We start from the raw sequence: 20628 nt of genomic DNA, 5'->3' as shown, positions 1-20628 counted from the left end.
ATATTACCTATTTTGAAAAAAGAGAAAGAGAGAGTAGTGGCAAATTATAAATTCTAAGTATTGATAAGTGGTCGCATTTTAAAGTCCAGGATGTCTGTTTTTGAGTCACTTTCCAGAGCGTCACTGCGACACACTAATAAATAAATTAAGGTTCTCTCTCACTTCCGAAGTAATTGTAGTAATAGCAGTAGTAGTGTAGTTCTAGTAGTAATAGTTGTTTTATTTAATGACGATTTCAACTAGAGAGGTAATTCAGTGTCGAAATTTAACGTGGACAAGAATAAAAGAAGGAAAAGGGGAAAATAAGGAGAATGTAATGAGAACAAGGGGAATATAAGGAGAACAGGGGAAATACAAGAAGAAGACAGGAGAAATACAAGGAGAACAAGCGAAAGACAAGGAGAACAAGGGGAATACAATGAGAACAAGGGGAATATAAGGTGAACAAGGGCAATACAAGAAGAGCAAAGGAGAAATACAAGGAGAACGAGCGAAAGACAAGGAGAACAAGGGAAATAGAATGAGAACAAGGGGAATATAAGGAGTACAAGGGAAATACAAGGAGAACAAAGGAGAATACAAGGAGAACAAACAAAAGACAAGGAGAATAAGGGAAGTACAATGAAAACAAGGGGAATATAAGGAGAACAAAGTGAAACAAGTAAAAAGGGCCAATAAAAGGAGAACAAGAGGAAAACAAGGAGAAAGGGGAAGGAAAAGTAGAATAAGGGGAATACAATAAAGAATGGAACTACAAAGAGAACAAAGTAAATGCAAGGACAAGTGAAATGTAAGAAGAACAAGGGGAATGTAAGAAGAACAAGGGGAATACAAGAAGTACAAGTGGAAGACCAGGGAGAATATAAGAAGAACAAGAGGAAAACAATAAAGGGAAGACAAGGAGAACAAAAGTAATACAAAAAACAAGGGAGAAGAGAAAAGAACAAAATAAAAAGAAGAAGAACATTGGGAAGAAAAGGAGAACAATGGAAAAACAAGGAGAACAAGAGTAAGACAGAAATAATACTAAATAGAAGGAGAACAAGAGGAAAACAAGAACACAGGGAAGACAGGGAGAACTGTGGGAAGACAAAGAAAACAAGGGATGCAAGGAGAAAAAGTAAAAGGCAAGGAAAAATACAAGGAGAACAAGGGAAGACAAGTAGAACAAGGGGAATACAAGGAGAACAAGGGGAATAAAAGTAGAACTAGTGGGTGTTGCATTTTTATGTGACAGTAAATTCAAAGTTACGCCCATACCTAGTGAAGACTGGTTCACAATAAACCGGGAACGGAAAGAACGAGAACGGAAATAATGTTAAAATAAATGTATTTAAATTTGAGCATTCACAATAGTTAATTGTGAATTCTTACGTATAAATACATTTATTTTAACAATATTTCCGTTCTCGTTCTCGTTGTCGTTTCCGTTCCAGCTTTATTATGAACGAGCCATGAGGAGGAAGACGTAGTGCTACGTCAAATTATATTTTATTTGCACCATTTCCGGATAATTTAAAATTTTATGCAGTAGTTTAGGATAAATCTCTGCACCGGGCGAAAACAGAAACATAAGGTATACTCAAAACAGTTTCCACTATCAGGATTGTTGAAAATATATTGAATAAAATGTTTTAAGACTAATTTTTTCGTTATATCGAAATATTTTCTCTTTATGCTTAGTATAGTAAGAAAGTAAAAAGTAGGTCTTGTAGGTGTCACAAAGAAATATGAGGGACAGAAAGATAAATATAAAATGCTATCGTAATCTCAGCAGCAGAAGAAAGCAAAAATTATTCCAAAATTTTAAAGGATTTCTTGTATTCCTTTGGTTAGGTGTTAGAGAAGATACGTACGCATGCCTTCGTCCAGATCAGAATCTCACCACGGCATCAGAAATAAATGCAGAAACTTATCCCCTTTTAGTGTTTAATCTTTTCTTTCTTTCAGACAACTTCAACCTCATACATTAGACATGTAAGACTTCATTGACGTGGAGTCAGAACTAAGTTGGATCTCCGAAACAAGACGGCGAACACCTCATTGACAACTGATAGACATCAACGCCCGAAGTGAAATTCAATCCTACAAACTCAGGCTCTTGCCCGCGAGCATAAACGTCTTTTAGTGTAATCACCGGTTAAAATTGCCACCTAACCGCTGGTTAAGCATTTTTACGGTGCCTCGACCTCGGTTAGGATTTAAATAGGAGGTTAACCGCGGTAATCTCTAACCGGCCATATTCGAGCAGCTAAAGGAGATAACCAGTGATTAGTAGGCCAAGTAAAGCAAAATGGCGGCCAGATCCACAGGTTATTATTTCGAAAACGATTATTATTGTACAGTACTTGAATTACTTGGATAGAGATGATGATGAGCGTGAAGTTTCTTTAGTGGAAAGAGAGAATTCTTGCGAGGAATTAAGTGACAGAAAATTTCAGAAGGGATTTCGTTTATCGAAATCTACAGTTTCATTTCTGCTGCAACAAATGAATCACCGCAGTATACTGTGGAATCACTTGAAATAACACAAAAACAGTCATATTCCTCCTATGGCTCGGCCTCTTATAAACCGGTAATGATTCTATGCAACTGATATTTTCTGTATTTTAAGAGGGAACACTCGAATATCTCTTTCTCTATGTCACGAAGAGAAGTTATGGATGGATCTTAGGATAACGCACAGTTCCTTGGTGTAAATGGAGACTGAAAAACAAAGAAAAGCAACTCGCAAACATAACAGCGCCCAAAGGCAAACAAATGCAACGCGAAAATATAGGACACGTTCATTTCGATGTAGAACGGAGTAAGCGCAGTCGTTTTCAGACGTTGACTATTATCTTTGCAGAGGTATGGATGCTTTCCTTTAGTCATTTTGTAGAAACAGTGTAGCATCACAGACTTTACTCCGGTTAAATGAGGTGTCAGCTAACCATGTTTAAGTAATCGGTGATTGTGCACAGCAATTACATTTTAACCACGGTTACTGTTTAACTGTCGTTTCGTAATTTATGATTACTGCGTTTTTAACCGAGGTTGATGCACTTCTCCATCTGTCTAGCATCAAAACTTCGCAGTAAATTTTGCATTCACATACTTCACACTGTCTTACAAATTTCTAGTAAAATGGATCGTCTAACACACTTCGCGTGACAGAAGCTTACCGCTTGAGTTGCTGTGTTGCCAGCATCTAGATTCCAAGAAACAACCCGTGCAATATATTTTTCGTGAACTCGTAATTCGCAGTAACTGGCGGTGGTAGGGCATCTAATCCAACGGTGTGGTATATGGTCAATTCGAAAACGTCTAAAAAAGAAACAAGTTTTGTATGATTGTTGCTGAATTTGTTTTCGTTGCCATTTTCAACGATGTCTGGCATCGCAACAGAAATAATACGTTTTCCGAAACTTAGTTCTTTAAACTTTAAAATTTTGACTTTTACATGACGTGTACAATGTTAATTTCCCATTAATACTTAATAATAATCATATGAAAGTGGTGATGGTGAATGGTGATAGTAGTTACAGTGATGGTGGTGATACTTTCATTTCGATCATCGGTTATTCTTATTAGTAGTAATAGTAGCATTAGTAGTAGTAGTAGTAGTAGTAGTAGTAGTAGTAGTAGTAGTAGTAGTAGTAGTAGTCCACACCTGTGGAGTAACGGTTAGCGCGTCTGGCCGCGAAACTAGGTGGCCAGAGCTCGATTCCCGGTTGGGGCAAGTTGCCTGATTGATGTTTTCCAGGGTTTTCCCTCAACAAAATATAAACAAATGCTGGGTAACTATCGGTGCTGGACCCCGGATTCATTTCACCGGCATTATCGCCTTCATCTGATTTAGACGCTAAATAACTTAAGATGTTGATAAAGCGTCGTAAAATAATCTACTAAAAAGTAGTAGTAGTATTGTTTAAGACTTGCCCTTAGGCAGAAAACTGTGAAATATATTTTTTAATTACACATGACAACCGTCCGATTTTCACAAAACGTTTTAAAAAACTATTAACAACGTCCATGTTCTGTGTCCACTAATTTATTTCCATGGTAACAGTTAAATCGTACGTCATTCCCGACATTCACTTTTTTATAGGACGTACAGATATGTGTGAAATACTTGTGCGTAAATTCGTTAGAAAGAGAGAGCTTCACTCAGTGGACAAAGAAACAAGCGAAAGCGAATGCTGAAATGGAAGATTTCCCGTCCTGAGAGCGAATCTATAGCCTTTTGTCTCCTATCTGAATAGGTTCTCTATCTTCAACACGAAACTTCGAATTTCGGCTGTATAGCATTGCAAGTTCACTACCAGCTTCAACTTGTAACACTTTTTCTTTCAGCTTGGAATGTTCATCAATTCTATTTGCTTGTGCAGCTCAAGTTGAATGTACTCCAAAATACAGTTAGTTTGAAGTGTAAGGTTTCATGGTTCCTGCATCACGGCTCCAAATTGATGCGACTATCCCTTCGTTTTTTATTTACGAAAGTTTTACGCATTGCGACTAATGAATTATATAGGCCTACCGTATTGTACTTGCAATCCCAGAAAGACAAAGGCATGAGGTGAGTAAAACCCGAGGGTTGGATCTGCAGCCCAGAGAGATACTATAGGGATGGCTCAAACACGTCCGTAAAGTTCATCAGTTTTAACTGTTGATCTGTTGTTCAGTTGATCTTGCCTCCTGCACTTTTCCTGCTATTACTGCGAAATAAACTAATTTCCCACGTTAGTGGTTCCAGACCAGGATCGTGTTTTAGAGACAAGTTTTATATTAAGCTGAATATGTACATTTATGGTATCGCCTATCCTCGCACGCATGCTGTGCTATATTGTATTTTATGAAAATTAAATTTTGTTAAGGGGGTTAGCACTGAAAATTTTAACTTCTTTGTTTCCGAAGCAATCTTTTTCAAATTTTTATCATGTGTATGTGTGTCTAATGCCTACCAACTTCACTTGCGTGATTCGGGTTCCGCATATTGGGGATAGAAGGCAGGACTGTGACCCATTTTCAAATTGCACATCACATCGGCGGGCCACGTTATGCATGATGTGTATCTGTGAAGAGTTATGTCGTGTACTAGGGTGAGTGTATATTAAGTGTTCGTGTAAGTGTAGTGTAGGGAATGGGTAAGGATGATGATAAAGGTGAAGAAGGGAGAAGGGGAAACCCGATGCCGGCACGTAGCCTACTCCAGTCGAATAGCACCAACGGGGCCGCCAGGCTTAACGTCCCCATTCGACGGACGAATCACTATCAACAGTGCCTTCCCTTCATATGCACTGCGGAAAGATTTGGGATTTAACCCAGGCATATTGGTGTACAATTTAGTGATTAGAAGTTGTGCACCGCCGTTCCTCCTAGTTCCGAAGTAGAAATTGTACAAGAAAAATCTCTGACCCCACCGGGAATCGAATCCGGGCCGGCTAGTTTGGAGGCAGACACGCTACTACAGAGCTTACTCGGAGGACTAATTTTTATAATACACTTACACAGTTAACATGTCACACTCCTAGTAAAATAATCTCATAACTCGAAAATCGTAATCTGTAAAGATATGTTATTTTCTAGTAAAACACTGCTGTAAAAATATTTTAATAAATAGGTACCAAACCTTTGATAACTGACTATTTTATTATTAGAATTTCATACATCCAACTTGTGAAACAGTGTTGGAAAAAAATTACGAAAGTAATGTGATTTTTCTATATACGACAGTATTTTACTGGGAGTGCGATGTGCTATAATAAAAATTTGAACTTCATATAAGTTTAACAGGTTTTTATTGACTAATAATATTTTATTGTTATCGTCCCATACAACACTACAAAAATAATGTTCAATACAAAATCAAGTACAACTTCTAACGCGGGTTAGCTCATCGCGTTAGAAAAGTTAGTTTTCCTTCTAGCAGGAGGCTTTGCTCTTCTAGGGACACAATAGACTACCTTTAGCTTTATTTATCTTTTATGTATTGGTCTCTGGCAATTTTTATTTTTAATTAAAATTTGGTCAGTACTTATTACAAGCAGACAAGACTTAAGATATTCTATGGAGAACGTAACTAGAAATATAGAATATAGAATTTGAGATACAGAGCAGTTCTATCTAATATTTTTGTAATGTGAATTTTGTCATTAGATTTATATTAATAATCTAAACTTAAATATCAAATATATTAGAGCAAAACATTTTAGATCTCGTATAAAAGCATTGCGCATATCGACATTAAAATGTTTCTAAAGGGTGCTATGTTTGTTGGAGGGAGTCAATACAAGAAGGATTCACTAGATAGTGGAAAAGGAAAGAACGACGTAACGTACGTTAAGTTGTTATTCCAGAGAATGTCTCAATTGCTTGTTGTGCGATTAATATGTTTCAGTTATAGCAATATTTTTTTGTTTGAATTTTTTATTTCACAATTTTTCCTATCTTTTTGTAATTGTAACATTTGAAAATTCAGTTATACAGTATATAATTTAAACTAAAACTCATAGCAAATTCAGTTAATCATACATTTATGAGCATGTCCTGAAAGTTTCAATATGATACGACAAAATTTGTGAAGTAACGAGCATTTTACACATAAAAAAAGGAAAGAGAGAAAATGGGATATAAACAAAACATCATGTACTGATTTTAGAATAGTTCGGCACTGTATGCTGCCCCGCACGGGTTCTAAAAATGCCGCAGGACAAAAGTTATGATATTCCATTAAATAAAACGCATTAGAGTATTTTAAGCATGAAGGTGAAAATTTGATAATTTTGACTAAAATGTCAAAGATCAAATGAAATGAAGTTTTGATGAAATGAAATAAAGGAAGTTTACGGAAACAGAACTGCACCACGGCGATCCTCCCAGGCGTTATTGCTCGCAAACGAAAACGGGCTTTGCTACTCTTTGTAGCTCTCCAGATTCAACACGATGCTGGGTGGGCACCAGTCCCACACACTGGCCAAAATTTCATGAGGAAATTTCTTCTACCCATAAGGAATCGAACTAGTGATCTTTCTGTAACACTAGTTCAAGATATGACGCCTGTGATCACACGGCTACGGCTGTAATAATAATAATAATAATAATAATAATAATAATAATAATAATAATAATATACATTTTCTTTTATTTGCAGGTAGACAGATAACGCGGGATTATGAAGATGATCTGCAGAAACTCCCTTCAAAATCAAAAGGTAATTTTAAAATGCTAATAATTATGAATGTATCAATTTCAAAAGCAAATGATTGTCACGAAGGTGTCACATGCTTCCTAATTATTCGTTTTACGTGTTTCGCAAGAACTCAGTTACTATATCATGATACAAATGACAGAACTGTTTGTAGTTCATTCTGTTGAACTGTTATTTAAAACACATATAAATGAAGCCGAAAGAGAAATATTTTCGTTTTCTAGACGTATTTTTATAATCATAAAAAATCAGATAATTTTATTTTTTTAGGGTTTGATTTATTTATATTTAATTATTTTATTGGAATTTTTTATTAAATTGTTATTTATTTGTAATTATGATGAAATTAGTAATTTTTTATTTGTTTTCTTTAACTTATTGTAAATAGCAAGGCTTAAGTACAGTATGTAAGAATTTATTTACAAATTTCCACTTATTTATATTTGTTTATATATATATTTTATTTGCTTTTTATGATAATCAGTATTACTTAGGTACCGTATAAATTTTTCTGACGTTTTATTATATGATGTGTGGGTACTAATAACATTTTGATGTAGTAGTAGTAGTAGTAGTAGTAGTATTTATTTATTTAACCTGGTAGAGATAAGGCCGTCAGGCCTTCTCTGCCCCTCTACCAGGAGATTCCAACAACAATATCAACAATAAAATTACAAATAGTATTAAATTTACAATTACAATTACAAATAATATTACAGTTAGTATTAAATTTACAATTACAATAAAATCAAAGTACGAAAAGATTACCTGAATAATTAAAGCTAGATAATTTATCATAGAGAAACAAAGAATATTTTATATTTACTGAATTACAAATTAAATGTAGAATAACAAAATTGTATAGGGAAGCCCTTTTCACTCTTTGAAACATTTTTCACCTATAAACATATACATTTTGGCGAGAAATCCAAGAATTACGCATAAGTAATAATAATAATAATAATAATAATAATAATAATAATAATAATAATACTATTTTTGTTGCTTTGTGAGTAAACAATGAAAGTTAGAAATAAAGTTTCAGTAAAAGTAGTTTCTTTCCAAAAGTAGTTTTCAATTGTACCTTCAATGACCCATGTTCTCATTTGAAATTTCGAAGTTGACCACAGGCACCCCTACTTCCGGTTTGTTACGGGAAATGGTACTACCACCAACCGTTTCTTTAGATAGGTTTTGGTTATCAACATTTTTTATGAACAACCAGTATCATATAGTTTTCGAGAAAAAAGGCTGATACGGGTTGTCTGAAACACCCGGTATATTCCATTCCCTAACCATTTCAAATGTAAATCTTTTTACCATTTAGATGTGTTTCCAATCAATCAATCAATTAATCATTCCGTGTCATAACAGCTGTCGCCGTCTTCCGGAAACCAAACGCCACTCCTCTCTGTTCGTCCATTGGCCTAGCTCTAATCCTCTAGCATCCATAGCTGCTAGTACACCCTCCATCCAAGTCTTCTTTGGTCGTCCTTTTTTCCTTCTTTCTGGTGGGATCCATTCCATAATTATTTTTGGTAATCGTTGTTCTGGCGTTCTTCTGATATGGCCATACACCACTGTAACCTTTTCCTTTATATTAGCTATATCTACAATGTCTGGCTCGTGTTGCACTTCCATAATTTCTTTTATTCGCATATTTCTTATTTTTTCCATTTTAGATTTCCCAGCTGATCTTCTTACAACATCCATTTCTGTACTTAAAATCCTTTTTGTTTCCCTAGTTGGAATTTGCCAAACTTCAGCTCCATATGTTAGGATACTTTGGACTATGTATACAGCCTATTTGTAATTTTCTAATTTGTGTAATATTTTTCTTCCATCAAATAGAATTTAGAACATTTATTGCTTGTTTTATTTGTGTAATTCTGTTTTTAATTTCCACTGTATTATGTGTGTTTTCCAAATTATATATAATATGCTTTGTCAAATCTGGCAACGTTTTCATAAAGGAACCTTAATTAATTAATAAAAATGTATATAAACATTAAAAGGTATAAATCCATTTTAATGGAATCTGTGTTACTTGTGAACTACTCACGCGTTTGAAAATAATCTATGGACATTTCCTTTCGAATGCAAAGCATAATGTTTGCAACTCACAATAAAGATCAAATAGCTAATCCTTCAATACGAAAGGCAACCCAAGTTCCGTTTGCTTGGCAATTGTGATGAGGAAAGAATTCTTTCTAAATAGTAAGGATTTAAAAATATTGGAATTGCAAGATCATGACGTTATATGACTTAATTTATAATTTTCAACTTCTAGTGTTGTAATTTTTGTTTATATTTAAGATCTTCATTCGCAAGCAGAACAAAAACTCCCACAACTGGAACAGGTCAACAGCTCACGATGTGAATGACAAAGATGAATATAACTATTATTACTATTATTATGGTAATGTATGAGATAATGCATAATTTAATCATATCTGTTTTACTATGTAAATCTGTTGCGAGATAATTTTATACTTATATTTCATTATTATTGATTTATTTCAACCAGTATTTCATACTAAAAACGTGTGGTTGCCATGGTTACGTTATTACAACATGTACCCAGTTAGTCATTTGTTTTGCGGTGAATTAATGCCCTCAGTCTGCTATCTCCTGATAGTATTCCTTATTACTTCATTTAATCACTGGACAATATTCTGTGACAAAAGCGTGTGGTGACTATGGAAACGCAACTGCAGCTTGTATGATAACGAATTAACAACATTGTGGTTAGCTGACGCTCACGTCAATCTTCTATTGTTTTTAATGTTTATTCACAATACCATACAGCTCCAAAGTAAATAAGGAATAACACCTGTTGTTGCGCTCTTTCTAAACTTTACTTGTTATGATGGTGCAGTATATAGGCATTGACACCAACTTCAGCTTATTTTGAGGTTCTCAAATGGTTTCTAAATAATTGAAGGGTCCATTCAGATATGGCAATAAGCCACATTTAAGATATTTACATAAATTACAATATTGTGTGTGCTCATAAATCCCATACTTTATAGATATGAATTATATTGTTGGAATAATATCTTCTTTGTAGTCTCAGAAGATTTACTGTCAGACAACTTTTATTGGCACAAATAACTTAAAAGCCAGATAGGCTAACAAAGACATTCGGACTCACTCTCTTTCTGCTGTTATGCAGACTGCACTATTTACATTACGGGTTTCCCGCCCCTGGCCTAAAGGGGCAAAATTACGGAGACTTTCTGGAAAACACTCTGCCCGTTTTATTGGAAAAGGTACCCCTTACAGTACACACCAGGATATGGTTTCAGCATGACAGCTGCTGCGCACTTCAGTCTTGCTGCAAGACAACAGCAGACGGCAACATTTGGTAACAGATGGATTGGTTATCAAGCTCCCGTCCCATGGCCAGCAAGATCGCCAGATCTTAATCCGCTTGATTTCTTTTTGTGGGGACAGTTAAAGACCCTAGTGTACGCCACACCTGTAGACCAAGTCGATGATTTTCTTCCACGGATTGTCGATGACTGTAACACCATACCTATTACAGTGGCATATTTGAACGGATGCGCCAGTCAATGTTTCGGCGATGCCAGTATTGTTTACAAGAAAGGGGACGTCGGTTCCAAGCTCTTCTGTTGTTAAGTGCTATTATCTGCTGTTTTTCATTGAAAGCTCAGACAGCAGAGAGTCAAGTCATTGGTCCTTGTATGACTAATTGCCTACCAGTCAAATACTAAAACAAGTGCAGCGCCTCACCGATGCGAGATAGGAGACACATTGCTTAATGAAAAATGTTAATTTTAGTACCTTTTATATATCATGTATGATGTATGTATGTGTGTATGTATGTATGTATGTATGTATCCAATGCCTATCCACTTCACTTTACGTGATTCGGGTTCCGCATATTGCGGCAGGACTGACCCATTTTGTTGTACACTACTTCGGCTGGTCACACTGTACATGATGTGTAACTGTGGAGAGTTATGTCGTGTACTAGGGTGAGAGTATGCGTAAGTGTTCGTGTAAGTGTAGTGTCTGGAATGAGTGATGATGAAGATGAGAAAGGGAGAAGGGGAAACCTGGTGCCGGCACGTAGCACCAAGGAGGCCGCCAGGCTTAACGTCTCCGTCCGACAGATGAATCACTATCGACAGTGACATATGTCTTCTTTTCATATCCACTGCGGAGAGATTTTGGGATTTAACCCAGGCATATTGGTACACAATCTTCCTCTATCTAGCATAGTCTCCTGTGACATAAGTTCTGAATCAACCTGTATATTCGTATGATGCGTTCACATGGGGTTGCCCTTGCCTCTTTCAGGCTAGTCAGCCACTGTTTGTTCCTATCCTTATTATAGGTAGCGGAGGTCTGAGGAAAAATAGAAGCATTTAATCGGATAGCAGAACACGAACTGCTTAGCAATTATAACGGATGTATTCAGCAAAGTTTCTTAAATACTAATAGATGGTTGGTTAATAGCATTTATTCATTATAAAGCACGTTCTACCTAATTGCGGACATTGCTAAACCGTTTAGTCTTACTCTGTTCGTGACGCTTTTACAGCCACTGTTACACATGTCAGCCTTGGGTTATCGAATGACATGGTAATTTGTTGCTGCAAATAGCCACTGGCATTTCGAAAATGAACAACCAGTACTAAATAATTGACATCCTAAACAGTTTCCCCAAATAATATGAGCGTAGGCGTCAAACAGTTATTGTATACAGTGCAAATGGTAAAGACAAATAAGCAAAAATTATCGGGTAATGAATATTATATTATATAAGAGATATTTATTTATTCGATATAGCTTTTGAAAAATTAACTTACTTGTAAAAATCGTACATATAGCTAATGAAAAATTAATCCGGAAAAAACGAAGATTCCATGTGGTACTTTTCTTTTTTTATTAAACTACCTCCCAACGGAGGTAGTTCCATAGGACTCAGTACATTCACAAAATTTTGCACAGGTATCATTGATACAATGAAACTACAATTTTGTTTGGAAAAGTAGAGATATGATAGTAAATAAAATAAATACAATTAACCTTTAAATTCACAAAGTATCCTATAGGATACAACAGATTAATAGGCTATATGCTATAATTTTAATAGGAAAATAGAAAAAAATTAGTACGAAAATTAAATTTAACCAAAATTTCACAATACTGTAATATTGTACAACATATAAAATATGGACATTGCGATAGTTGTTTTCTTTACAGTCCGACACGGTTTAATAAATTAGTGTCAGAAATGAAGTTTGTTAAGAAATACGACAGAAGAAAGAAGACAACTTTTGATTAAATGTAACAATGTACGCATTGTGTTTAATAAATCTTATTATTAAGAAATACGATGAATATATTGACTTTATATTTGACAAGAGTTTTTAAAAACTGTAACTGCAATTTCGTCCGTTAGTGAGTTGGGTAATCCAAATTATTTCCGAAAAGTTTCCATTTTTTTAATAACATCTCGAGACCTAATTAAAAGATCTATCACTTCCAGATGTTGAAGATGGTTTTTTTTCTTTGAAGTAGGCGTAATTAATTGTAGGCTCGTAGACATTTTTCTTCTCAATATGAACTTCTTCAGGTTGTCGTCCCTCTGTTTCCATTCTAATGGTTAGGTAAATAATACTGTAATACGTAAATACACCTAAGGAAGGTATAAGATGAACCGCAAGTAATGTCATTAATTTCATGGGATTATTCTTTGAGATATTTCAAACAAAATGTAATACATATTCGCTCACTTTTGCTTCCTTTTCGAGATAAAATTTGTTTTATATGAAACATTTCGTAGCGTGTTTTGGGAAAACCATTTATTTAATTCCAAATATGCTTAGTCAATTTAAGAGAGCAGCGTCTTATGGTAATAAATAATTGAAAGAATTTTAGTTTTGTCTTTTAAATGTGCGGAAACTGATGCGAACACATGTAACATTCTAAACTACCTCTGCAGAACGAAAAGTTAGGCCTAAGTTTGTTCGGAATCAAATTTCTGCACATTTAAGAGACAATACTAAAATTATTTCAATAATTTATTATCATAATACAATAATTACTTACTTACTTATGGCTTTTAGGGAACCCGGAGGTTTATTGCCACTCTCACATAAGCCCGCATTCGGTCCCTATCTTAAGCAAGATTAATCCAGTCTCTACCATCATATCCCACCTCCCCCTTTATATTATCATCCCATCTACGTCTCGGCCTCCCCAAAGGTCTTATTTCCTCCGGCCTCCCAACTAACACTCTATATGGATTTCTGGATTCGCCCATACGTGCAGAACGAATGAACTATCAAATAAGTTGCAATTTAATACACAGAAGCGCAGATATGAGAACTAAGTTAATTTACAGAATATAAACATCTTTATATCTTAAGTTAGGGGCTGGGTGCAAGAAAGGCATTTTAGAGGATGTGCCCTTTTTGAGTAAAATGCTTTATTGTGTTCTCTGATCTGTTATGCATATGATCACCAAGTTGTAGTTCAATACTGTGATCATAGAGGTTAGGAGTACCCAAAATGTAAAGGCGTGCATAGATCACATTATTACGGGTTTGAATTTTCAACTTGCATTTGAGAGAAGTGCCTTTCTTGCATCCAACCCCTGAATTACTATAGACATCAAGCGAGAATTCACCAAGATGATTGTATTATGATTTTTATATTGATGTATTATTTCTATATATATTTCTATTGTTTCTATTGCTGTGATTATATTCTGTAGACTTATTGTGAGAATAATCTTCTGTTATACACAGGATGGTTTTTTAAGATAGTTTTATTACTAAAAATGGTACATAGGGTAAAGGTTGGTAATATCGTGATACGAGTAATATTGTGATAGTTCTTTTTGAGAATTGATTACAATTTTACTGAGCGAGAGGAAGATGTTTTTTGCGTCAACGTATTAAGGGAATGTGCGTGGACAAGTTGCTGCACAAAACCGGTCCTTCTCTCGCTCAGTAAAATTGGTAATAAATTCTCAAAAAGAACTATCGCTATATTACTCGTATCACAGTATTTCCAACCTATACCCTATGAATGAAATAAGACAGAAAGGTGATAAATGTTGTTGTGACGGGCATTCTGAACAATGTTTTAAGCTGGATGGGTGTATCAGTCGAAAAGTATGTTCTAAATAACATTTCACACAAAAATATGAGAAGAAAATTAATCTACTTACGTATTTTTAAGTCTTATAATTTTAAAACCTGCATTCATATGATAGCCTATAAGTAAATTCATGTGTATTTCCGGTTATATGTTAGGATATAATTTTTGTCATCCGGATATGTAGAAATTTAAATGCGTGTAAAGGAAGAAATATAAAAAAGAACATTGCTTAGGTACCGGTAATTAAAAAAGATATAACTGACAACCTAAACGGGATTATTAAGAAGAACACGTGTAGCATTTAAACAACTTCCGTGTGGAAATCGTAGAGAGAATAGAACGAATAATTAGTAATACTCTAAATTAAATTTTTGCAACATAGACGCCATTCAACGCACAATTTCTAAGCGAGAGAAGTACAAGTATCACAGAACTTGTTTTATATTAGACTTAGTAAACACGAATATGAGAACAAAATTAACATATGCAATTCTTCTACAATCTGCACTGTTTTCCCTTTTATAAGGAGAATAATTCTGAGACATCTAGTTCATGATAACTTTGGTTATGCTTGAAGGTGAGAGATACAGTGTATCTACAGTGTATGCAATATAACTTATTCCCTGAACTTTTTAGGTATAGTGGTGGGTATAATTTGAAATATGAGAACAAAATTAACATATGAAATTCTTCTACAATTTGCACTGTTTTCCCTTTTATAAGGAGTATAATTCTGAGACATCTAGTTCATGATAACTTTGGTTATACTTGAAGGTGAGAGATACAGTGTATCTACAGTGTATGCAATATAACTTATTCCCTGAACTTTTTAGGTATAGTGGTGGGTATAATTTGAAATATTTGCTTTATATTAAACATTAAAATGTGAACGTATATACGATAGTATAGTTATCGTTTGTGATATAATAATTTTCCGTTATGACGGGACTACCGTCACACCTGCCCTGTTCTTGAAATAAACATAGTTAAGTAAAACAAAAAATTACTATTACATAACTACATAATACACGAATGTACATCTATTATCAGGCAGTACATCTCACTTGACGATATGTATCAGAGGAAGAACAATTGTTTGTATGTATCTGAAATCTGACTGGTGTAATATGTAGCTAGTCGGCGATGTATGCAGTGGACGGGGAAAGGAACTGGACACCCTATTCCATTACTTTCTGGCCTAGTTGCCTCATAAATAGTGCCTTCTTGGTGTCACTTGTGAGGTTCAGACCTGTCTTCGGACAGTTGACTAAACAACAACATAATACACGAATGAATTAAAATATAATATTCTCGTGTAACTGACATTATAGACAATTTCCCAAAGTTTTTTTATTAATAAAATGTAACTTACTATATTTTAGTAGTTTAAGAATGTTTTCCTTTTATTTTATTTTATTTTTTTGTCAAGTAAAGCGCCAAATATCCCGTAACACAAATATACATATGAAAGTGAAGTACAATATGGTCGACCTTTGTACTTTATACCAATTGTAAAACATCTGTTCTGTACAAAATTAGGCGTCAAAGATTTGTTTTGTGCTAATTTTATTGCGCATGATTCAAGTGCAGTTCTCAAATAAGAGTTCACCAATCAAGACGGATATAAGGGTAAAACACGTTATGTGCTGAACATTAATATAAACGACTATCGATACCAGAGTATATATATATATATATATATATATATATATAATCAAATATATTATGCACTATAGATAAGAGAAATACATTTCGTGACGGAGAGAGTCGCCAGACAGCAGTTTCAAATTTATTGTTATTACATGTGAATAAAGATAAAATAATATATCTATGTAAATAATTAGCATTCTTGATCCCCCCCCCAAAAAAACAGGAATAGACATTAATTTATTTCATTCTAAACAATACATATCAATAGCCTGTAGATACGGAAATAAAGTTGATTTATATGATATAACTGACATCGCTGACTGTCAAACAACAAACAGGTCACCGATTGATAATATAGCTACCAACAATTTATTAAGATAAATTTCAGGAATTTAGATACGAGACTAAGTAAATGTATATAGGCCTAATACGTATAACCTGCTTCCTAAGGCATAACTACTTCAAGAAGAAAGCTATGTCAGCTGTATGTCTAAATTTTAATAGGGGTAAAAGTAAATACGAAATCAGAGCTAATTTTTGTAACACTAGGGTTGCCAATTTTTCAAAATAAAAAGGAAGATTTTATCGACCTTTTAGTGACTAATGCTTTCTTAATTTCTTTTTTTAAAATTGCATATTAAAGGATAACACATACAATCATTGTACACAGACTCACATTTTTGTGTCTTAGTATCTAATTTTTAACGACACTTTCATATTTTGAAACTGATTAGTTTCATTTAGCAATTTACTGTCACATTAAAAACTCTTTGTAGGGCATGTCAAAATTTATACTGTTTTAATAGAAATTGTTATACAGTATTTTTACTGTTAACAACACTAAATTCGAAATAAAGGAAGAAAGTGTTGTAAAGGGGAATAAGAAACGTAAGGCCACATTAGCATCCAGTAAACGTAAGACTATGAAAATCGTACAACCTGTCAACCCTATGTAATACAACCCCCTTGCCTCAGGGTGCAGTACAAGCCCTCGAGTTCCCCCTCCGTACACAAGGAAAAAAGCATAACCCCCTTGCTAGACTGTCAGAGTTCACTAAGACGAGAAAAATAAACTAAATATTAGCTACGAATGTATATACATATGAGAATGCAGTTAACGTATTTAAATGATCGACTTTCTATCTTGACAGGTTTAGACGTCAATTGACAGTTCGCCAGGTAAACCGAATATAACCATTAAACAACAGACTAGTGTGCACTAAATATCAACAGCAACGATTGTAGATATGAGGATGCAGTTAACGTGAGTGATATAATCAACTTCCTATCTTGAAAGGTAAACCTATCAATTGACAGTTTTCCACATAAGAAGAATATAGCCATTACACAACTGTTCTGTAATAGATCTGAATACGTGCGAACAAAGATGAACGTGTTATTACCCACGAATGGAATAATGTGTAGCAGATATTATATAGAACTTTAAGGCAGAAGATTTTTATGTAATCAGCACGGGAGTAATGTCTTGTCTGCTTAAGTGTTCATGTGCTGCGACATATCACATAATATGTAGACTTTATTTCGTTTAAAACTTATAGATAAATAATTGCGATATATCTGTTCCCCACAAATAGGTCTGATTTTAATTACAGATTTTATCCAAAACTTTTTTTTTGTTGTGAAAATGCTAAAAACACTAAATTTGTTAGTCAGTTGTTTCATGTAGATAAAACATGTTCTTATTTTTTGCGAATATAAGCGAAATAATCTTAAAATTCAACTCTGTCGACAAAAATAATTATTCTGGGAGATATAACTTATAGATAAATAATTACGATATATTTGTTCCCCACAAATAGGTCTGCTTTTAATTACAGATTTTATCCATAACGTTTTTTTGTGAAAATACTAAAAACACTCAATTTGTTAGTCAGTTGTTTCATGCAGACAAAACATGTTCTTATTTTTTTGCCAATATGCCCGAAACAATCTTAAAATTCGACTTTGTCGATAAAAATAATTATTCTGGGAGATATAAATGACATTGTACACAACTTTAAAACAGCCTTAATTTTAAGCAACGTGTTACAACTACATGCTGAGTCCAACTCACCGCCATCGTCCAGGTAGGGCCCGGCCTTGGCAGGCCACGCAAGGAGCAAGAGCGCGCAAGCCAGCACAAGTAGGTGCGTCCTCATGGCGGAGGCTTCCAACAGGTAGTCGCGGCGGTCGGTCGGTCGTCAGTCGGCTGGGTGAGCGCGGGTGCCGGGTTTATATCTCCAAACCTACTGCCCCCCTGAACCCATATGCAGCCCCGGACCGAGTCCTACGTAGGCAGCCCGCCGCACAGACGCGCGTGCGTAGTGATTCCTCGTCGGACACCCAATCGTCACGCAGGCACCGCCCTTATATGACTAGGGGAGAGAGAGGGTTGATGTAAAAAAAATAGAAAACATGAATTACACCCACATACTACAGTATTAATGTAGGTATGTGGATAATGGCCATGTCTGTCTCTTAACTGAGCGAGGGTTGGGGTGGAAAATCACTTGACGCACGGGGTTGTTTATAGCGGAAGGCGAGAGAATTAAAATCAAGAGAAGTGTCTTTCATGGCTTCACAATCTTTTAGCTTTATTCCTAGTATTTTTAGTGCGTATGGTTCTAACGGGAGGTGACAATAATTACCCTTGATGCACTCTAACATCGTTTTATGATCCTCCTATTATAAAGATATGTCAATCTTACTACCTACGCCAAAACATAATGCTATGCAATTGTTTTCATTTCACTCCCCTCAACTAGGTCATCCAATTCTCCCTTTTATAGCAGTCAAGCATTGCATGGCTTTTTCCATATATGTATATACAGTATATATATATATATATATATATATATATATTTTGCCAAGAAGTCAAAAGGAGAATAGTAATGGCAAAGGCAGTCTTAATAGAAAAAGGAGCATTTTCTTCGAATTTCTGGAGAAAGAACTAAGGAAGAGACTAGTGAAATGCTTTGTTTGGAGTATAGCATTGTATAAGGGGCAGAAATATGGACATTACGACGAAGTGAAGAGAAGCGACTACACCTTTTCCAGTTGTATTTCAGAAAATATCAATTGTGTTTCAGATTTGTCATTTGTATTGCAGATTAGTCAATTTAATTTCAGATAGTATCAATTGTATTTCAGAAAACATCAGTTGTATTTCAGATTTGTCAATTGTATTTCAGAAACTATCATTTGTAATTCAGAAGTTACGGTTGGCACCTTATTTTCCAATGTTAAATCCAATCGAGATCATTTGGTGTAAAGTGAAGACGTACGTAAAAACCTAACTTGGAATTCCTGACGTCATAGGTCCTGGTGTTGTAGGCTAATTTACCTACAGTGGAGAGTAAAATTGATGAAGCAACACACACGATATTGTTGGTGGTGATTGTGCTCGTGCAATACAACACAGTACAATTCATCAAGCTGCAGCTTTAGCTGTGGAGAATATGGGAGGAGAGTTCGGGGTAGAAGAAGGTATCAGATGATAGACGACATTAAAATATATGGGTCCACACCTATGGAGTAACAGCGCGTCTGGCCGCGAAAGCAGAGGTGGTTCGGGTTCGATTCCCTGTCGGGGAAAGTTACCTGGTTGAGGTTTTTTCCGAGGTTTTCCCTCAACCCAATACGAGCAAATGCTGGGTAACGTTCGGTGCTGGACCCCGGACTCATTTCACCGGCATTATAACATTCATCTTATCCAGGCGCTAAATAAACTAAGCTGTTGATAAAGCGTCGTAAAATAACGTACTAAAATAAATAAATTAAGATATATGGATCATATGAGGAAACAAAGAGGGAGGCAGAAAATAGGAAAGAATGGAGAAAGCAGGATTTGCAGTGAAAGGGTAGAACATTAATTGAAAAAAAAAATATATATATATATATATATATATATATATAAGCTTAGTTTCTCTTTTTGATAATACATAATGCTACAGTAAACGAAAATAATTTATTCACTTTCTTTTTCTTCATTACACAAAATATAGCTTAGTTTGTGCAGCCGTTCACACCTGTGGAGTAACGGTCAGCGCGTCTGGCCGCGAAACCAGGTGGGCCGGGTTCGAATCCCGGTCGGGGCAGGTTACCTGGTTGAGGTTTTTCCGAGGTTTTCCCTCAACCCAATACGAGCCAATGCTGGGTAACGTTCGGTGCTGGACCCCGGACTCATTTCATCGGCATTATCATTCTCATTTCATTCAGACGCTAAATAACCTAGATGTTGAGACAGCGTCGTAAAATAACCCAATAAAATAAAAAAAATTGTGCAGCCTGTGATCTACTAGAGTTTGTCAATACTATGACACAGAACTTAAGCCTAATTACGTAATTTATTAAATACTTAAAATTCCAAGTGATATCCAGATGTATGAAAGAGCAGAAAATTGCGTAACAGTGGGTTTCATATTTTACCCTGTATAATATCCCTCACAGATCATCAGTACATGAACTTACGTAAGGCGCTGTTTGCGCGATTTACCATGTCTTTTGTTTAGCATATTTAATCCTCCCATGTACGCTACGTTTCCATGGAAACAAAACAGAATGAAACTTCATCTCTATGTATGTGTGTTTAAGCGCATGCATATCTAGTACATCTGGAATGTCTGCATTATCGCGACGATATGTATTTA

At 35.1% G+C, this 20628-nt stretch overlaps 1 protein-coding gene across 2 annotated transcripts in view; it reads right to left on the bottom strand.

The window, feature by feature from the left end:
• Window positions 1-18253, bottom strand: part of LOC138714925 (toxin Tbo-IT2-like) — a 154527-nt gene extending 136274 nt beyond the window's left edge. The window contains exon 1 of one of the 2 annotated variants that reach the window (XM_069847211.1): window positions 18054-18253. In XM_069847211.1, the coding sequence (XP_069703312.1) occupies window positions 18054-18138 (85 nt within the window). In that variant the 5' untranslated portion in view covers window positions 18139-18253. The remainder of the gene's footprint in view (window positions 1-18053) is intronic. The other variant, XM_069847212.1, reaches the window with a different exon arrangement.
• Between the last annotated feature and the right edge of the window lie 2375 nt (window positions 18254-20628).

The sequence above is a fragment of the Periplaneta americana genome, chromosome 15 (assembly GCF_040183065.1).
Source record: "Periplaneta americana isolate PAMFEO1 chromosome 15, P.americana_PAMFEO1_priV1, whole genome shotgun sequence".
In the NCBI taxonomy this organism is placed as follows: Eukaryota; Metazoa; Arthropoda; class Insecta; order Blattodea; family Blattidae; genus Periplaneta; species Periplaneta americana.
This window is presented reverse-complemented; position numbering and strand designations above follow the sequence as displayed.